Source organism: Sceloporus occidentalis, unplaced genomic scaffold, assembly GCF_023333645.1.
Source record: "Sceloporus occidentalis isolate IW3139 unplaced genomic scaffold, rSceOcc1.0.p SCAF_59, whole genome shotgun sequence".
In the NCBI taxonomy this organism is placed as follows: domain Eukaryota; kingdom Metazoa; phylum Chordata; class Lepidosauria; order Squamata; family Phrynosomatidae; genus Sceloporus; species Sceloporus occidentalis.
This window is the reverse complement of record NW_028317039.1, coordinates 2,412,128-2,434,142: the sequence shown is the minus strand read 5'-3', so window position 1 is coordinate 2,434,142 and position 22,015 is coordinate 2,412,128. Positions and strand designations below refer to the sequence as shown.

The following is a 22,015-nucleotide window of genomic DNA, read 5'->3' as shown; positions in this document are numbered from 1 at the left end:
TTCCATCAAGACCATCTGCAATATCACTAATTCGCCATTGACTACAACGCTCTGTTGTCTTTCACTCAGCCACTCCCTAATCCATTCAATGCATTCATGTGTCTCACCTCCTTACCCTGAAACAGAAGCTGGATACCATGACTGATCTTCATCGGTCTCTCACCTCTCCAGCTGCTCCTGCTCCAGTTCCTGCCTCCGCCGCAGAGGGTTCCTCCGCTATCAGCTCTCCGGCCAAGCCCCCAAAATGCCCATGCCAGACAAGTTCTCTGGTAATCCACACGAATGTAGGGGGTTCCTCAACCAGTGCCAGCTGCATTTCAAGACCCAGCCTCAAACCTTTTCCTCACACGCTACCAAGGTTGATTTCATCATCAATCTATTAAGAGAGGGGGCTCTGGCCTGGGCCTCGCCACCATTGGATAACGGTGATTCCTTCATTGCAGCCTTTCAGGCTGTTTTTGACGCTCCAGGACGCCGCGACAATACCAAGACATCTATTATGGACTTGCAGCAAGGTAGAAGAACTGTCGCTCAGTATCTGTGGAATTCCGTACCTTAGCGTATGAAACAAAATGGAATAATGAGGCGTTGAGAGCAGCATATCGCAGGGGACTTAATGACCACTTGAAGCATGTTCTGACCTGTCGAGACATTCCTGAGGACTTAGAGGATCTCATAGCCCTTTGCTTCCAACTGGATGCCCGAGCGTAAGCTGGAGAGAAAATGGGATAGAGAACCTCATCCATTCTGTCCTTTTGTGCGCACAACTCCTCCATCTGTTAGCGTGACTGGGAGATTGGCCCTATCCTACATCTGTTCGAGGAGGAGAAAAGATGCTGTAGGATTCTGGGACTATGTATATATTGTAGCCAGAAAGGCCACAGAGTCATCTCCTGCCCACAGAAGCAGGGAAACACCTAAGCTTAGTGGAGTTTGAAGGTGGTCCACTGAGCATCTCTACGATTATACCTCCCATCCAGAATAGACGCTTAGTTCCTGCCACTCTCCAGTGGTTAAGCAACAGGGTGGTCACACAAGCCTTCATAGACACAGGGGCTGCTGGAAATTTCATAGACTCCGTCTGGGCCAAGAACATGGGCATTCCACTTATTCCTTGCACCTGCTCTATTCCGATCTCTGCATTGGATGGCTCCCCCCTCAGCTCTGGAGTGGTGTCCCATTCTACCATCCGTATACAGATGACCATTGGTGTTCTTCATGTAGAGTCCATCTCTCTTGATGTTCTTCACAGTCCCCACATTCTGTTAATCCTAGGGCTACCTTGGCTGTTGCTCCATAATCCTAGGATTGATTGGGAAGCTAGACAGATATCTTGTTCCCCTGCAATATCACGATTTCCTAGATGTCTTTTCTAAATAGAGGGTGGAGAGGTTACCTCCACACCGTCCGTATGACTGTGCTATCCAAGTTTTGCCTGGTACTTCACCACCCTGGAAGAACTTATCCCTTGTCCGAACCAGAGAACCGCGCTCTTGCTCAATATATTGAGGAGAAGGGGTTCATCCGGCCATCCAGCTCTCCGGCTAGCGCAGGATTCTTCTTTAAGAAGAAAGACGGCTCCCTCTGTCCGTGCATCAATTACAGGGGTTCGAATTGCGTCACCATAAAGAACAAATATCCAATACTCCTGATCATTGAATTGTATGACCAACTCTAGGATGAAATCGTATTCACTGAACTAGATCTCCACGGGGCCTACAATTTAATCCTGATTCGCCAGGGAGACGAATGGATGACTGCATTCAATACCTGGTACAGTCACTATGAGTACCTCGTGATGCCATTTGGGTTATGCAATGCAACTTCCGTATTTCAGAGTTTTGGTAATGACATATTTTGTGACATGCTGCTGTCTAATGTGATTGTTTATCTTGACGACATCTTGATCTATTCCAAGACCCTGCAGGAACACCGCGCCCATGTCTCATCAGTGCTCCAATGGCTCAGGGAGAACCAAGGCAGAGAAATGCGAATTTGAGTGATCACGTACCTCCTTTTTGGGCTATATCATTTCTGAAGGTCATCTGGAGATGGATCCCAATAAGCTGGCCGTTGTGACTCAATGGCCCCTTCCTACTGATCTGAAGGGAATCCAGCACTTCATTGGTTTCACCAACTACTACCGACGGTTCATCAGGAATTTCTCTCAAATAGTTGCACCCATCACCGCCCTAACTAAGAAAGGCTCAGATCCGCGGACATAGTCCCCGGAGGCCCTCGCAGCTTTCCACCGTCTCAAAGCCGCATCTGCATCCGCACTTATCCTGAAGTGAGATTAAAACCTTAGAAGGCTTGGAAGATATGATCATCAAGGAACAGTTGTTGCAGCTGTGCTCAGCCAATGTACAAGAATGGCTGCACTTATCCTGAAGCGTCCGGATCCGACCAAACCATTTATCTTAGAAGTGGATGCTTCTAAATTGGGTGTAGGGACTGTGCTGTCACAGAGACATCCATCTTCCAATAAGATTCATCCCTGCACCTTTTTCTCCAGATTTTTTACTCCCGTAAATAGTAATTATGACATTGATGGCTAACAACTCTGTTCCCAAATTGGCTTTCGAAGAGTGCCGTCACCTCTTGGAGGGTTCTGAAACTCCTATTGTGGTCTACACCGACCATAAGAACCTCACGTACCTCGAGAACGCTAAACCCCTCAACCCAAGACAAGCTCGGTGGGCATTATTCTTCACCCGCTTTAACTTCAAAACCACGTATCGTCCTGGGTCAAAGAACTTAAAAGCACATGCCCTCTCGCGGCAGTTCGAGGACTCCGATGTTGGAACCACCAACAAACCTATCATCCCCAGAGATCTGATCGCTGGTTCTCAATACCCATGACCCGCGTCCCTTCGAGTAACAAGTCAACGCCTGCTTGTCCAGCCCCAGTTCGTTAGACATTTACTCTCCCAGTTCCACGCTTCTCCGGTGGCAGGACATCGTGGTATCCGCAACACCCTGTTCCTTCTTCAACAGACTTATTGGTGGCCCAGCATGCACAAGGACGTTAAAGACTTCATACAGGCTTGTTTGGTCTGCACCCGCCACAAAATCCAACGCTCCAAAAAGTCTGGGTTGCTGTGTCCCTTGCCTTTTCCCGATAGACCGGGAATAGACCGTATTGCCACATAGCAATGGACTTTATCACAGACCTACCAAGATCCGAGAATAACACCACAATCTTAGTGGTGGTCGACTTATTCTCCAAGATGGCTCACTTTACCACTTTACCCAAGTTACCCTCTGCCAAAGAACGCTCAAGAGACATCTCGGCATAGCTACACACTTCTCATCTGCTGTGAGGACGAGTATAAGGGGGTCCGGTATGCAGGAACAGGTAGACTTGGCTTAACAGCTGAAAATCAGGAAGCACCGTTTAGGCAATCGTGCCCGAAATTCAGGACGCACTGTTTAGGCAATCGTGCCCGAAATGCAGGAAACACTGTTTAGGCAATCGTGCCCAAAAGTCAGGAAACAAGCCGAAGTCAAGGGCACCAGAAAAGTAGCAAAGTCCGTTAACAAGCCGTGGTCAGGGTCTCCAGAGAAGTAGCAGAATCCGTTAAACAAGCCAGGATAATAATCAGAATATAGAAACTCACGAAACAGCAGCCGAAAATACATCAAGCAACGAGCAGTAGCGAAGATGGAGTTTTAAATGTTCCCGGGCGATGACGTCATGGAGCGCGCGTGCGGCCCCCTCCTTCCTGAAGCAGAGAAAGAGGGGGCGTATCATCCGCAATCCAATGGTAAGACCGAGAGGGCAACCAAGTCCTCTAACACTACCTCCGCTCTTACATATCTGAAGATCACTCAGACTGGTCCCACTTGCTGCACTTGGCGGAGTTCTCCTATAACAATTTGTTTCACAAATCTCTAAAGAACTCTCCGTTCTTTGTGGGGTACGGGTTTAATCCTTCTATGTGGCCCTCTACTCTGACAACATCCAACTTACCTGCAGCAGACTCTTTGGCACGAGACATTGTTCAAAGATGGCAAACAACTCGACAACTTCTCGCTGCTGCCAAACGGAAGCATCAGAATTCCAAGACTTTGGGTCCCAAATACATTGGGCCCTACACGGTTCAGTCCAGGATCAATGACGTGTCTTACAAGCTAGACTTACCTGCTTCCATGAAGATATCCGAATCGTTATCCCAGCTCGAACCCGCGGTCACCAATAGCTTCTCAGAACCATTTGGAGCCTGTGGCGATCCAGAGCCAGGAGGAGTATGCAGTGCGTTCTCGCATTTGGAGGGATCAACTGCAATATCTGGTGGACTGGAAGGGTTACGGACTGTGTTAGAGGTCCTAGGAAGCCGTTTCCAATATCCACGCTCCAGCCAGGATTCATGACTTCCACTTACGTTGGCCTGCTAAGCCTGGTCCTGGGCGTTCGGAGCGAGCCCTTGTGGGAGGGGGGGTGTAGCCGCCTTACCTGTGACTGCTACGGCCGTAGCAGCCTCCCGCAGACGCCGCCGGACCTTGTGCATGCGCAAGCCAGTCCTAAGATAGCCGACCATTTACTCCATTTATTCCTGTGGCAGTATACGCATGTGCAGCCAGAGCCGGCCTTAAGTGTTGTGGCACCCTATGCGGACTACTCCTCTGGTGCCCCCTTCTCACTACCTCTCCCCCGTCTGCCCCTTCTCCCTACCTCTCCCCCTTCTCCCTACCTCTCCCCCCTCTGCCCCTTCTCCCTACCTCTCCCCCCTCTGCCCCTTCTCCCTACCTCTCCCCCCTCTGCCCCTTCTCCCTACCTCTCCCCCCTCTGCCCCTTCTCACTATCCCCCCTCCCCTGCCCCTTCTCACTATCCCCCCCTTCTCTGCCCCTTCTCACTATCCCCCCCTTCTCTGCCCCTTCTAACTAACTATCTCCCTACTTCTCATTATCCTCACTTACCTTGTTGCCGGAGTCCTGCGGTGGGAGCGGGAGGAATCCGTCTTCCCGCTCTGCCGCGGTGCTGGCATTTCATGTTGAGCACCGGAATATGATGTCATATTCCAGCGTGCAACATGAAATGCTGGCACCGCGACGGAGTCACGGAGAGTGAGGGGTGCCGAGTGTTTGCTGAAAACTTCGCGAGCAACCACTCGGCGCCCCTGCCCGGGACTTGCATCGGGGGGGTTTTGTTTTTTTTTTAACTTTCTTTAATATGAAGGATGTTAAATAAAGTTTAAAAAGCAAACAAACAAAAAAAACCCAATGTTTTAATTTAAGTCCCGGGCAGGCGCCCCTGCTGCGGCCGCACAGGTCGCACACCCCTAAGGCCGGCCCTTTGTGCAGCCATTTCTCTGTCTATTTGAGCACTTGGCTCGGGGCAGGGTTATCTGTCTGGGGCCTATTTTAGGGCTCCTTAGCTGTCCACTGACTGCCTGTCAAAGAGATTCATAGCTTGTTCTCTGGGCTCTGCATTTGTTTCACGGTTATCCTTTAGACTAGAGTATTTACCCTATATCAAAATATGCTGCTAGCTTATACTGAAGAAAAAAGGGAATGCTCTTGCAAGCCAACTATGTATGTATTTATAACTCTAATGAAGTAATTTGTCTACTTCACTAAGCATTAACCCATTACACTTTTATGTAATTTCCATTAACACATTAATATATTTCTTGATATGTGTATCTGTTTGTTGTATTTTGTTTTTGTACTCCTTTAAATTGGAACCTGATTCACTTGATATTTTTTCCATCTAAAGGACAACTATTATATCACTTATATGGGGTACATTTCTTAAGGACCTGAAAAAGAACACAAAGGCAGGCAATCTTGAGAGACTTTACCGCAAAATGTTTCTCATTATTTCCAAAAATGTGTAAAAGCACAAATTTGTAATATTACAATGAACCTAGCTGTTTAATTATCCTCAATTTAATAACATGTATATCAAATTGTTACTATTAGTAAATCATACCACAATTAGCATACAGAAACTGAACAGAGAAGTCCACTTGTGTAGCCAAGCTGTAGTGCAAAACTTAGACAGGTGCATTAACAATTAGTAACTTTATGGAAATTTAATTTAATTTTTCAAAATGTATAAAGCCATACTCTGTAAAGGAGAATCCATATAATATTTTGAAGTCCATTGCTCACTTGTTGTGAAATAATTTGTGTATGGAACAGAATACATTTTGTTTATCTGCAGTAAAATAGAGAAGCTCCCAATTGAAATTATGATCAAATTAACTGGCACTAAAATGCTACAGTTTGCTTTTGCCTTTTAATGCCGATATGCACTGCCAAAAAATATCTAGAATTCTAATAGGCAAATTGACACGAACAGTGGCTTGAAATATACATAGCTGTTTTATCCTGTTAATCCCCGTGCCAAATTATACTCATGAAATAGAGACAGAATGTTTTGGTGTTGAGAATATTTGGTACAGTAAATAAAAAGAAGCATAAGCTTACTGTATATATAAAATTATATTCTGTCCTGTACATGGCTTGAGACATCTTATTTTTTATTTGTCTTAGATCTTTGTTTTTAGTGAATGTCATCTAAAACTGGGTAGTCAAGTGCAATTGGGCTCAAGTGGGTGTCAACTCTCACAGAGCTCACACAACTCTAACACAAGGGCATTAAATAGTGCCCATAGAGATGCACTCACATGTCTCTGACAGGCAGTTACATGAGAACCCAACTCATAGCTCGTTCATGCCCATAGCACAAGTACACAGCTTACAGACAGGCATTCAAAGATATGCACTCACATAACTTACACATAATTTACCACTTTCAAGGTTTCATTAACTCTCATTATATACAAAAAACAAAAACTGTCTACCAAACAGGTGTAAGCATGCTGCAAAAACAGTGTATTGGCTGTACAATGTATACAAAAAACAAAAACTGTCTGTGCTTCTCACCTCCCCCAACACATTAATAAGGTTTTGGTAGCAGTATAAACTGCTTTGTGTGCCCACTATGTAGGAGGTGAGCGTAGGTTCTCACCCTATTGAGAGTGTGCCTTGATGTGGCGGGTGAGCTTAATTATGCTTTGGCCAATTCATATAACCAAAACCTCTCATTTATATTATGTTTATATATTTGTTGCCAACTTTATTAGGGTAAGAAGTTTTTGTTTTTTGTATACATTGTACAGCCAATACACTGTTTTTGCAGCATGCTTACACCTGTTTGGTAGGCCTCGTATTATACATTTGTATTATTTGAGCCTGTGACTAGCTTAGCGCACTGACATTTCTCTTTTTAACTCTCATTATGTCAGGTCCCCGCCATGGTACTCACCTCCTTCCCGCGCTGCGGGAAAGGAGGTCTTTTTAAAGGGACAGTAGGCAGCAATCCCAGGTGATTGAAATTAGGCTCATCATGACGTCAAAATCCTTCCTATAAATCCGTGTCCCTTTGTATACACAGTGCTCAGGTGTACTGTGCTTTCTGTGTATACACTTCGGTGATTCCCTGCTTTTGTCTTTTTTGGAATTTGACCCTTTGCTTGCCTCATCGTTTATGAACCTACACTGCCTGAACCGACCTCTGCTAGTCTTGACTTTGCCTACGCCTCATCCCTATCAGTACCTCGCTTCTGATTCTCCCACATCTCCAGCCTTGCATACTGGGCTCCATCTACTAAACCTGACACCTTATCAGAATCCAACATTCTTAAATTAAATGAAAATAATGGTTGTTATGTTGTGCAGTAGCATTGTAGTAGGTTGAAATGGCAAGGAGTGTGGAATAATGTAGTAATCACTTTATGGATCTTAGCCCTAAAAGTACATTATGGGACAGTGTATGTAGGTACCTATACCCATTGTATAGTTAGAAAGAAGAATTTCCAGAGATGAAACATATATGGACAACAAGATGTTGTGTTGGACTTATTGTGTATGAGGCCAATCACTGAAACTTTTGAAGATGTGCATTTGGTTTAATTTGTTAGCAGGTAGTATCACTTCACTTGCAAAAGTATTCGGCGATGAGTGATAAAAGAGATTGCATCTTGGTCATGTCTTTTGTTTCACAAAATAAGGGTGGAGGCAGAGTATTGAAGATAAGAGCGTACTCACTTTTATCCAAACTAAAGACCTGCTAATTTTCAGATACATTGATATATAAACGTAGGAACAATTTAATTATTCAGAGCCAAATGGATCTCAAATTTATTCATGCAATCACATCAGCTGCTTAATGTCTTTATGTTTAAACAAATCCTCAAGTGAAACTCTCTAAATTTTATGGAAATGCATCATCTCAGATCATAATAATCATTCCCTCTGGTATCTTGATAAAAGAAAGCACAATGATTGGAGAATCATTTTTGTCTCTTTTCTGCTGAAAATATATATAAAATAAATTTAGCATCCAATTTGACTAACTGGGAGAGTACCAAAGAGTTTAGTGGTTTCTTTTAAACATTCAGTATGTTAAAGCAACATTTATGATGTCCTAGTACGTTACACTACTGGGCAATTCTGATGCTCTGCCAATTTTGTCCATGCAGAACACACTGTACAAAGGTATGTACAGTATGTCAAAATATATGGACGATTTAGTTAAAATTCCAATTACCGTATTTGCTCGATTATAAGACGAGGTTTTTTCCAGAAAAAAACTTCTGAAAAACCGACCTCGTCTTATAATCGAGGTCGTCTTGTAATCAGGCCTCAGATCATCCCCCACGATACCTCACAATTCCATCGGCAGCCGCCGCCGCCGTATCAGCTGCAGCCACCGCCGCCGCTTCTGTATTCGCGGCAGCTGCCGCCGCCGCCGCCGCTTCTGTATTCACGGCAGCCGCCGCCGCTTCTGTATTCACGGCAGCCGCCGCCGCTTCTGTATTCGCGGCAGCCGTCGCCGTTTCTGTATTCGCGGGAGCCGCCGACTCCGTATCCGCGGCAGCCGCCGCCTCCGCCTCCGTAATCCGCGGCAGCAGCCACCGCCTCCGTAATCCGCGGCTTCAGCATCCTCCGATGCGGCCGAATCGGAAGCTGTGACCATAACAGATGCGCGGGTCACGTGGGTCGCGCTGTTCTCACCTGACCCAGCTTCATTTTTTACGTTTTGTGCCTATGATTCTATGCAAATCAGTCCTACCTGACAGTCTGTGCTCCTGTTCACAATTTGTGAAGAGGAGCATAGACTGTCAGGTAGGAATGATTTGCATAGCTGGTTCAATTAGGGGCACAACCTAGTGAACTACATTTCCCATGATTCCCAGACCCCTTTAAGCGTGACTGAGGAGCATGGGACATGTTGATGGGACATGTTGATGGGACAAGTTGATGGGACATGTTGATGGGACATATAGATCTGCTATTCCCACTGACAGGTGAGAAAGAAAAAAGAAAAAAACACAAAAACAGTGGTTTTGATTTTTTTCCCATTAGGGTCGTCTTATATTCAGGCCTTTTCTTTTTTTCCCCAATAAGATCCAAAATTTGAGGGGTCGTCTTATAATCGGGGTCGTCTTATAATCGAGCAAATACGGTATGTTATATTCCCTCACATAATGACCTCTTACTAACCTATTTATCCCCAAAATCACATGCTGCCTTGTAGCAATGGTACATTATGGATGAAGTATACATTGATCACAGTGACATCTGCAAACATCTACTGACCACCTCATCTGTTTAGGGAGATTAGAGTATAATAAAGTGATATGCCTATCCACAGCACAGCAAAGCAGAGTGTTACTTTGAACCAGGGTTTTAATAGAACTTTCAGGTAAAAGTATAAGCAAATTCGAGTTACAGATAGGAAGAAAAAACACACACAGTTGTCATAAATGACAGCAAATAAACCCAATCAAAGTCAAACTAGCCGTACAGAGTAGCACGCTAGCTGGGAATGTTTTTGGAGTGCTATTTATGGACCTTTTTCCTGTTTCCTATTGGTCAATTTCTTATTTACATGTTAACTGTTTCTTTGCTGCTGGAGGTTTGGAGTAAAGAAGTTATGCAAATATGAAGCCTTCTGTCTTGCCATGAAATTCATATTTATACGATTTGACTGCTTATACATGACTGAGGTACTGTCAACTATGGCCTCCCCATGCCCAAAGAATACACACACAAAATTTACCGATTAAATAAATAAATATACTTTGTTGCACTGAATAAAAGTTATTAGCTACAGTTCTTAAATAAATGTCCCCAAACAGGGACATAAATAACATCACAAAATATAATGCAAATCATGAATTAATTACAGATAATACCATCACCCTTAGGGGCTGGTATGGTCGTAACTCTGCTCCACCTGTAGAGACTAAGAGTGTCCAAAAGCACAGCACAGGACTGGGGTAAAGTCATTTTCTCTGATGAATACCCTTTTCCGATGTTTTTTTTTTTTTTGTGGCATCTGGAAAAAAGCTTATCCAGAGAAGACAAAGTAGGCGCTACCATCAGTCCTGTGTCATGCCAACAGTAAAGCATCCTGAGACCATTCATGTGTGGGGTTGCTTCCCAGCCAATGGAGTGGGCTCACTCACAATTTTGCCTAAGAACACAGCCATGAATAAAGAATGGTACTTACACATCCTTTAAGAGCAACTTCTTCCATCCGTACAAGAACAGTTGGGTGACGAACAATGCCTTTTCTAGCATGATGGAGCCCCTTGCCATAAGGTAAAAGTAATAACTAAGTGGCCCGCGGAACAAAATATCAAAATTTTGGGTCCATGGCCAGGAAACTCCCCAGACTTTAATCCCATTGAGATCAATCCTCAAAAGGCAGTTAGACAAACAAAAACCCAAAAATTCAGTCAGGATGTGGTCCAGAAGTCTTGAAAATATAACTTTGCATAAACTTAATGTAATTGTCAATAAAAGCCTTTGACACTTATGAAATGCTTGTAATTATACTTCGGTATATCATAGTAACATCTGACAAAAATATCTACGAACACTGAAGCAGCACATTTTGTGAAGACCAATACTTGTTTCATTCTCAAAACTTATGGCCACAACTATATATAGGGATGGAATTGGTTACAAGGGCATGATTATTTATAGTTTGTTGATCCGGTAAAAAATCAGATTGCTTTTTTGGCCAAAAATATTTTCCCCTTTTTGAGGTACAATTGCTTCAAAATGTCTTTATTGCCTCCTTTAACAGCCAGGATGAACTTAATAGACTTGTGTTTTTTTAACCTAAATTTAAGTGTTGCTATGTTAACAAGGGTTTAATGTAAGAACTTATGTAACAAACTGTGTTTTTGGAGTTGTGTCATTAGAATTAAATATAGCTATAGCTATCAAACAATGAAGTGCACACACAAGGTGCGCTGTGTGTTTCAGTGATCCTTGATGTGCGTTTCAGTATAATTTGTGCTGCAACAAATTAATACAGTCATGGCACACAAGGCAGTAAGGCATTGGTCTCTTGCTACCTTCATGTAGACACTGAATACTGGTCTGGTAGCCAGACTTTGGGTTTAGGTAAAAGAGTATGATTAAGTTTATTAATCTTCCAACCTTTCTCTTGGTGAGATCGAGTGGAAGGTGACCATATAGGAAATTTTTCCAGGATAAATATATTTTTCTCATGCAGCTCACCAACATAGGTAAACAGCTGGCTTGTAATATGTGGGATGTATTATCTGTCAGCTTGTCACTTGTATACAGTGGGGTGGTATTGGAACAGATAACAATAACAGATTGTATATTGGGGGAAGTATAACACCCTGCATACTCAGGAAACGTTATGATATAAACTGTAATAAGTCTGATAGCGGATTATCCTTTTAAACACCCACAGGTGTATGCACAGAAAGCACTCTCATTGGTTTCAGATAAGTAAATTGTCATACCACAGAGTTGGTGGGAATCTGCAGCTCCTTCCTATTTATTTTGTTTAACATTTTAAAGAATGCATTTTAAAGTTGTCACAGAGCTGGAGAGTCAGACTGACTACCTCCGCTGACTTGTGTTCCCTTAGCCTGGGACAACACACTCTTTCCCCCGTTTCCAAGTCACAAGCCGAGACTCAGTGTAGGTAATAACCAAAATGAAGACTGCTTTATTTTTCACACACATGGCTGGATATAGCCAGCAAAGCACACATAAACATAAAACAAGATATTGGGATACAAACCACCAAACCACCCCCTTAATCTGCCTCCCAGAGACAACAGGGTCAGTAAAGGGATAAACAATGCAATGGGGTCCCAACCTCCGCTATCTATTACTGGCTGAAATCAGTTCCAAAGTTTGGCCGGGGTAAATGTCTGTAGTGGTAGAACTGGGGGGGGGGGTAGAGACTGACTTATACAAAATAGTAGTACATCATGGGGTGAGGAGGTCTGACATTATGCAACTCCCTGGTTGCATATCCTGGCTGTCTGCCAGAGATAATCCCCTCAGCAAGTGATGATATGATATACTGGGGGGGTAGACACAGAAGTCTTTACAAAGCCAAGGCCCATAGTCAGTAGAGAGGAGGCTGGCTCTCAGGCCTCTCCAGTGGTCCCAGTGATGGGAGGATTCCATCACAAAAGTATTCACAAATTACTTTGGTATGGCAGCATGAGTTATTAAACTGTGAATTTATATTTAGGCACAGTGCTATTAGTCACAGTTGGTGTGTTTTGGCTATTTTATACTTGCCTTTATGCCTTAAACTAGGACTTACTCGTACATGGGGCGTCTACGATTACTAGCAAGTTACAGGGTGTCATTCACCAGTGGTGGAACCCACTGACTCTTATTTCTGGTACGCATAGGTATACTTGCCACTCGCTTATAACATAGCAAAAGTAAACAATTTACTGTTATTACTGCTGCATGCTTACACACACTATTTCCAAAATTTCAAATAGCCAAAAAGGGACACCTTTGTTTTAGGGGTGTGGCTATGTGGCAGATCTTTACCATTACTTGTCTATGTGACCTCTAGATTCTTATATATGTAACCTATCAAGGGATTTATATGAAGAATAATCTATTTTATTTACACAAATTAATGTATAAATACTTCTGCTGTTTCTTTACACATTATTCCAACATTTAGGGCTGTAGAACACTGGGATACACTGGTACCCACCAAACATTTAAATATAGTCAAACCATGAGAGATCAGAGTAAAAAGGAATGGGGATTTATGGACTCCTAAAGAGGGACACTTCAAGTTGTGAAATATGCACTTACTCTCCTAGATGTTGGTGGCTCCAGGGCACATGTACTTTTTTGCATGGTATGTCTCATGGCCCAGGCCTCTACAGGGTAGGGAATTGCTGCTGATTTCTGTTATCATACTGTAGATGACAGTAATAGTTTCACTCACCATGGTGTGCTTTTTACTCTTCTCTAAAGGTAGTAGTTTTTAATAAACTCCCCAGTAGTAAAAATGCCAACGAGTAAGTACATCTTTAATACATTTGTAACAGTGATCCAGAAAGAAATAAACATCTTATATCTTATATGTATTTATGCACAGCCAGAAACTCAATGAAATACAAAATTGCTTGCCTGGGAGTTAATCTGGCATCTTTGGTGACAGGCCAACATTGACCTAGAAAACATGCAAGGAGCTCTAGGGTAAGTAATATGTGCTGCTTGATCAGAGAGACCTGAGAGTAGCCTAGTTCCCTGGTGTGGAATCTTAGGATGTAGAGAGTGTGGGAGATGCTTTTATTCCCCAAATGACATTCATGAAATATTCCAAAGGTGAATTAAACTATATATATTCAAAGTACAGATGATGGGATTCCATGCTCCCTTGCAAGGTCTTTGTTATTTACAATGTTAATGGTATGCTTGGCATAAAAAGTGGATTTGTGATAGCTGTGGACAAAAGATGTGCAGCAATGTACAGCAATAGTGAGGAAAGCCATCATGCAGCCTGTGCTATATATTTGCATGATGTATGGTATGAGTTGGCACAGAATTACTTGTTTTCTGCGGAAAACAGCACATTTTACACTACATGTGCATAATATTATACACTGACGTAACTATAGGGGTCGCAGGAGAGGTAAGAGGGTGCGGGCGGGAGGTGGGATGTATATTTTTATGTATGTATGTATGAATGGATGTGATCATGGATGTGATCATGGATGTGTACTTGTGTGTGGGCATGGTCGTGTACTTGTGTGTGTGTGTGTGTGTGTGGACATGGACGTGTACTTTGTGTGTGTGAGCATGGGACTGTACTTGTGTGTGTGTGTGTGAACATGGAACTGTACTTGTGTGTGTGAGCATGGAACTGTACTTGTGTGTGTGTGTGTGTGTGTGTGAGCATGTGTGTGTGTGTGTGAGCAGTGATGTGTACGTGTGTGTGTGAGTATAGGTGTTTGTGAGCATGCTTGTGTATTTGTATTTGAGCATGCATGTGTACTTGTGCGTGTGTGTGTGTGTGTGTGAGCATGCATGTGTACCTGTGTGTGAGCATGCATGTGTACTTGTGTGTGTGTGAGCATGCATGTGTACTTGTGTGTGTGTGAGTATGGATGCGTAGGTGGGTTGAGGTGAAGTGCGTTAGTGAGTATGTTTTAGTATGTGTAATTTGTGTGTGTTTACATTTGTTGTATGTCGGAATCGAGAGCAAAGGTCAAAACGCACAAGTTGTTTGGGGGCAATAATGGCACAGGCTAGCTGTTGAAGTTGGGGGTGTGTGGCTTCTAGTTACGCCCCTGATGTTATACATTGTGGAATCAAAACATATCTGGCTTTCTGCCTATACAGGACAGGATATTAAATATATTAACACAGGTTAAAAAGATTACAATATTGGGGATGGCTGTGAAGACCATTAATGGGTATGATTTTCTGATGAGGGTTTTCCTAATGTTAGGATACAAAAGCAAAGGTTTGAGACTTCACATGGATAGAAAACATTTTCCATGAGTGTCTAGAACATGCTTTATGTCAGAGATGTGTAAATGGCTGGAGAAGGTGTGGATGTAAATGTAGACAGATGTTCTACATTCTGGATCATGTTCAAGTGTTAGCTATGACATTATTATGGTTACAAATAAATTAATATGTATGTTCATAGTTTTTACCTTAGGTCTATAATAATATGTCTTTCTAGTTATGAAATATATTTGTTCGCTATCTAGCTGTGCTGTAACAAAGTACAAAAACTAGGTACAAGCTCTCTTACAGTACTGGTATAAAGCAGTTTAATGTTTCGGTGTCACTGTAGAAACAAGTTGTTTCTGTACCTAGATGATTAATTGGTTGGTTAGTTTTGTATTGTTTCCACACAACATATTTTTACTCTAAAAACTGTTAAACTAAATATGGGATCTAATTTCTATTATTTGTCCCTATGTCTATTAGTTTGAGTATACTTATTATTTTTAATCAATATGGACATCTGTACTGTATATCGGGAAAACCAAGATTGTTAAATAAATGTAACTGCTTTCAACAAGGTGCAACATTTTTAGTAATGTTTTCTCTTGTTTTGTCAGTGTTCCAAATATTGTTTCCATATTGCTTTGATTTCTCCCTGAAAAGTTCTTATTTTCTTTCAGACAGCAACTTTGTTCTGGGTAATGCCCAAGTCCTGAATGTGTTCCCTATTGTGTACTGCTCGGATGGATTCTGTGACCTGACTGGCTTTGCCCGTGCTGAAGTAATGCAGAAAAGTTGTGCCTGTAAGTTTCTGTATGGCCTGGAGACAAGTGAGCAGCTCAAGGACCAGATACAAAAAGCCTTGGATGAGAAGAGAGAATTCAAGACTGAAATTATCCTCTACAAGAAAAGTGGTGAGTAATTGTTTTCAGGCAAAGAAACAGTTTTTAAGCAGATGTATCCATGAAAATAAAATTTAGGATGCCTAAACAAATAACTTTAGGGAAGCAAAGTATCTGCTATGGCTTTGTCACACCTGCCCCCGAGTCCCGGCTGCTTTGATCCTGCTCGTTAAAGTACATAGTTACATAGTTATATAGGCTAAAAAAAGACATGCGACCATCAAGTTCAGCCTTTCCTATATCTGTTAATTTGTTGCTGTTGATCCCAAAGAAGGCAATTTCCAATTTTGCACTAACCAGGGAAAAAAGTTCCTTCTTGACCCCAAAATGGCAGTCAGATTTCTCCTTGGATCAATAAGCTGTTTCCCCATAATTAAAGATTATATCCCCGAATATTATGTTTTTCCAAGTATCCATCCAGTTGCTGTACAGACTCCGATAAAACTACCTCTGTAGGCAGAGAATTCCACATCCTTATTGTCCTTACTGTAAAAAACCATTTCCTGTGCCTCAGACTAAATCTCCTTTCTTCCAGTCTAAACACGTGACAACATGTCCTATGGATAGTCCTATTTATGAAGAGATTTCCACACAATGGTTTGTATTGGGCCCAAATATATTTATATAATGCTATCATATCCCTTCTGAGGCGCCGTTTTTCTAAACTAAACAGATTTAAATTTGTTAACCTTTCTTCATAACTATAGTGCTCCATTCCTTTTATTAATTTTGTAGCCCGCCTCTGCACCCTTTCTAGTGCTATGATATCTTTCTTTAGAATAGGTGCCCAAAATTGCACAGCATATTCAAGGTGCGGCCTTACCATTGATTTATACAGAGGCAAAATTATATTTTTATCCCGTGACTTGATGCCTCTTTTTATACTCGACAATACCTTACTGGCCTTAGCAACCGCAGACTGACATTGCACATTGTTGCCTAGTTTGTTGTCTATAACAATTCCCAAATTCTTCTCACTTGTCGTTACCCCTAATTCACTACCGTTTAGGGTGTAGGTTGCTTGTGCGTTCCGTATCCTGAAGTGCATAACTTTACATTTATCTACATTGAATTTCATCTGCCATTTGTGTGCCCATTCCCCCAGTCTATCTAGATCCCTCTGCAGCCTTGTAATATCCCTCTCGCCCTGTATTACTTTACCTAGTTTAGTGTCATCTGCAAACACAGAAACATGACTTTCAACACCTACTGCCAGGTCATTTATAAATATGTTGAACAGAACCCTGAGGGGCACCACTTACCACTTTTGACCAGCTTGAAAATTTACCATTTATAACAACTCTCTGTTCTCTATCTCTAAGCCAATGTTCTACCCAAGAACAAGAATTTGCATCTAGACCAATTTCCTTCAGTTTGAATATTTGTGGAACACTATTGTGTGGAACTGTGTCACTAATGGAGACTGCCCTGGGGGCATGGTCTCACTGTTTCTGCAGCAATGCCCGGGAGGGTTGTTCTTACCTTGCCCCGCTGTGCTGCTCGTAGTTCCAAGGAGTGCAGATGCTCTCGCTACTCAGCTGACATTTAAAGGGCAACACCTACTCTATTTTTTTAAGCAGAACATGCTCAATTTTAATTACTGGGTGTGCACTTCCTTCCCCTTTATATCTATATTTACACTCACTCTCTTTGTAGTCCTTTTCCATGCAAGAGCTAATTTTAATGTTATTCCTTGTTAGTGCTGTGTCCTGCATCCTGCACCAGTTTCCAATTCCTTGCCTTGACCATAAGTCATCTTCTCCTGTTTTACTGTCGCAATTGGATCATGAACTGTGTACCAGACCTCTGCTGGGCCTTGACCTTCATTCCCTTATCCCTGTGTACTGTGAAATCTAGAGTCATGCTCTGGTATACCCAGCCTCAGCCTGCCTTGTCTAAGATTCTTTGTTGACAGGTGAGGCTTTGGCCTAGGTTAACCTCTTAGCAGAGGAGGACTAGTACTTACTGGAGGACTATGGCAAGTTCATCAAATCCTTCAAGTCAGTCTGTGAAGCGCCTGGTCATAAAGGCTCAGCTAGTATGGCCCTCATGGATCTCCACCAAGTTTTCTGCCCACTCGTACTTGTGTGGTGGAATTCCGTATCTTATGCTCTGATATTGAATGGAACAATGCTGCTCTGATTACCAACTTTTGAAAAAACCTGAAGCCCGAAAAGTACCAAGCTTAAAGCAATATGGAGAAGTAACTTCCTGTGACCCTCTGATGGAGTCATATGGCCACTACGTAGGCTCTCTTTGATTACCATTCTGCAGGCATCTTCATTGACCAAACATGGGCTAAGCAGTATCAAGTACTTGTGGTGCCCAAAGAACTTTAGGTTTCTGTCACATCCCTAGATTGCAAACCTATCAGTTTCAGCCACGTGTTCCATGACACGGTTTCATTGTGTCTTTTAGTTGGGGTCTTGCATCAGGAAGATTTCATCCTGGAAGTCATCAGCAGTCCTACAGTGATCATCTTATTGAGACTTCCCTGGCTCCATATCTATAATTTCCACATCAATTGGGAGTTAGCTCAGACTGAGACATTTTTAACGCCTTTTGCTGAGAGTCCTATCTGTAACATATCAAACTCATTGCACCCATGTTGATGATACCTCACAAAGACCCCAAGCAGAGACTACGCCTCTTAAAGAAGCACATATAGAAACATATAAAGTGACGGCAGATAAGAACCATTCTTATCCAGTCTGCCCAACCTCTGAATACTTTCCTTAGTCCCTGGCCTTATCCTATATCTAGCTTAGCCCATGCTTGCTTAAATGTCTTCACTGTATTAACATCTACCACTTCTGCTGGAAGGCTATTCCATGCATTCACTACCCTTTCCATAGAGTAATATTTCCTGATGTGACCTTTAAACCTTTGTCCCTCTTGTTTTTAAGACTATGTCCTCTTGTTGTGGTAGTATTTCTCCTTTTGAATAAACTCTCTCCCTTTAAGTATATACATTTTTCCATCATAAACCCCCCGTCATGTCTTTCTTCCAGGCTATATATCTGTTAAGATCCTTTAACCTTTCCTGGTAAGTTTTATCCTTTAATCCATGAACCATTTTAGTAGCCCATATCTATATCCTTCTGGAGATACAGCCTCCAGTACCGTACACAATACTCCAAGTGAGGTCTCACCAGTGCTCTGTACAACGGCATGAGCGCTTCCCTCTTTCTACTGCCAATTCCTCTCCTTATACAACCAAGCATTCTTGCTGCTCTATTGCATTGTCTAGCTACCTTTAAATCCTTTGAAATAATTACCCCTAAATCCCTTTCCTGACATGGTGAGGTTATGGATATCCTTATCTGAGAATCTCACAATAGATCCAGGACAATGTACGCAGGAGATTCATTCGACCCTACGCCTCTCCAGCCTTGCAAGGTTCTTTTTCATCTCCAAAAAGGAGGGCTCATTATGTCCTTGCATAGACTATTGTGACCTCAACAAGATCACTGTTAAGAATAAGTATCCATTACCACTCATATCCGAGTTATATGACCAACTCCAGGGATCCAAGTACTTCTCACGAGTAAAAAACTGTGGTGCGGCGACTGAGTACCAATCATGCTTTTTGGCCTATGTAATGCTACAGCGGGTTTTCAATCCTTTGTCAATGATATCTTCAGAGACATGTTACATTTGCATGTTATGGTATGTCTTGACAACATCCTTATTTATTCCAAGTCCCTGGCAGAACATAAAAGCTGAATATGTGACTTTGAAAAGTCTTCCATGCCATTTTTGGGTTACATCATTTTCTCAACAGGTTTAGAGACAGACCCAAACAAAGTCAAAGTGGTGGTGGATTTGACTCCCCTCAGGAACCTCAGAGCTGTGTTTCCTGGGTTTGCCAAATATTATAGGAAATTCATGTGTAATTTCTCTAAAATCACAGCGCCTATCGTGGCCTTGACCGAAAAGATTGAGTCCTGAGGCTCTCTGCTTTTGAAAGGTTAAAAACAGATTTTACTGTAGCTCCTGTTCTCCATTATCCAGAGCCTTCTCTACCATTCATGGTGGAGGTTGATGCTTCTGAGAATGGTGCAGGAGCTGTCCTATGTGAAAGAGACCCCAAAAGTAACTGCATACATCCATGTTCATTTGTCTCTAACTCATTCTGGTCTGCAGAAAAAACTATGATATTGAGCATAAAGTTGTTAGCCATGAAGCTGGTTCTCAAAGAATGGAGGTACCTCCTAGAGATTACAAGGGTTTGCATGTCCAGTCTTACTGATCATAAGAACCTCTTGTATCTAAAAACTGCCAAGAAACGTTAGGCAAGATTGTCTTTACCAGATTTAATTACATCTTAACATACTGACTTGGTTCTAAGAAATCCAACTGCTGTCGTGCGTCCGCCGCGCGTCCCTCTTCCTCGGGTTGGGGAGTCCTCATGGTGCCTGCCGTCGGAACCTCCCGTGCTGCTCGCCACCAGGGATCACCTTCTTCGCCGTCCTCATCCGTCGTGGCGTCGGTCTCTCCTGCCGGGGGTCTGCGGGGGGGGGGGTCCTGGGGAGGTTCTTCTCCTGTCCTTGGTGTGCTGGACGTGCAGGCCGTCATGGCGGCTGGGAATCCCATACCCGGCAACTGTGTACGTCACTCTAGGGGGCGGGTCCTCACGCTTTTTACCTGATTGGCTAATTATTTGCTTCAGCTGTTTGGCACCAAATTTAAACCCCCTGCTCACTCTAATCTGAGCCCTTGTGTGGTACATACGTTATCGCTGTCTCAGTGTGTAATATTCTGATTTACTGGTTTCCTGACTCCTGCTTTGTTCCTGACTATTCATTCTGATCGCTGCCTGTATTGACCTTGGATTGCTTTTTGGACTTTGCCTGTTTGCTGCCTGCATCGACCTCGGGCTGTGACCTATTTATGCTATTGGAAGTCTCCTGCTGTTGTTCCACTATTCGGTCCACGACTACCCGTCCTGATAGCTCTCCATTCTGCAAACGGGACCCGTCTCTCGTCGGATTGTCACACTCCCCTCCCTATACACCAGTGACCATCGTCGATACCTTCAGAATAATTGCAGCTATTTCTATTCCCTTGTTGGTCTTCTCAATAATAAACCATTTGTTCCTCCATATCTCAGATAGGCCATTACATGATGGGGTCAGAAATGGGACAGGCAGGCTGTTTAAGGGGGCAGAGGTGGCACAGGCAGGTTGCTTCAGGGGCAGCGGTGGCACAGGCAGGCTGCTTCACTTGCATCAGTGGCACAGGCAGGCTGTTTTAGGGGCAGCGGTGGCATAGGGAGGCTGTTTTAGGGGCAGCGGTGGCATAGGTAGGCTGTTTTAGGGGCAAAGGCACGCTGCACTACCGTCAATTTCAGGCTCAGTTTATAGCGACAGAAGTTACGCTGTACCATATCTGTTCAGTAAATGTTATTTATTTAAACATATTTAATTTATTTATACGTTAATTTATTTTTTCAGATTCCTAGTTTTTCCAATTTGCATACAGTGCACAAATGTGTGAAATAAATATTCTTGCCAACATTTTTTTGTCTGTGAGGGGTGCCACATACAGGATCCGCCTCAGGTGCCAAATACTCTAGGTACGCTACTGACTTTAAGTTTTTATCTGCAAGTACGAATAAAAGTTTACTTTAAGTTAAGTTACTTTACATGCGCTATATTTTAAGTGGTTGTACCATTTCTATTACCACCTCTGGTGCTGCCTGCAGACATTGGTCAATTTGCTAATCAGCTACTATAACAAGAAGTCTTAACCTTGCAAGGTAGCCACATATATCATATAGGTTGACACTAAAAGTGTTAAATGAGAATCAGTCAGCTTCCAGTATCGCTCTACATTGCCTAGAAAGTTTTCTTTTTCAGTAATGTTGATGTCTCAAGGGAACATCCTTTTCTGTCAGGTTATATGGTCTCTTGCCTTGTGGTCAGATTGATACACATATAGTTGGTTTGTGTGAGTTGTAAACAAATATGCTCTTGTCAGTCTAGAAGTAATACTATCATATTCCATGTGATTGTGCTCTGGAAAGAAAGCATTGATTTTTTTTCTTCACTATGAACAAGTATATCTCTTAAGTGAATTCAGCTCTGGGCAGCTCAGGGGCCCGATCTTTTGCTATCCTTTCCTAGCTTAATATACTCAATCCTCCAACTTGATTAATAGTATAGTAGAGAGCAACCTAAGCTGAAAGTATTTCAAATCCTCAAAGTTTACCCTTTTCCCCATGTATATTCTGTTCATGTGCGTGTCTTTTGGCATCATATTTTCATTGTACTTTGTTACTACTTATTATTGAAATTGGAAATTTTTTTTTCAAGAA

At 42.7% G+C, this 22,015-nt stretch overlaps 1 protein-coding gene across 1 annotated transcript in view; it reads left to right on the top strand.

Moving 5' to 3' along the window:
* The window catches only part of LOC149287542 (voltage-gated delayed rectifier potassium channel KCNH8-like), a 241,409-nt gene that overhangs the window by 70,475 nt on the left and 148,919 nt on the right, over positions 1 to 22,015 (top strand). Inside the window, exon 2 of the mRNA XM_089492752.1 lies at positions 15,475 to 15,708. Coding sequence (XP_089348878.1) covers positions 15,475 to 15,708 — 234 coding nt within the window. The remainder of the gene's footprint in view (positions 1 to 15,474; positions 15,709 to 22,015) is intronic.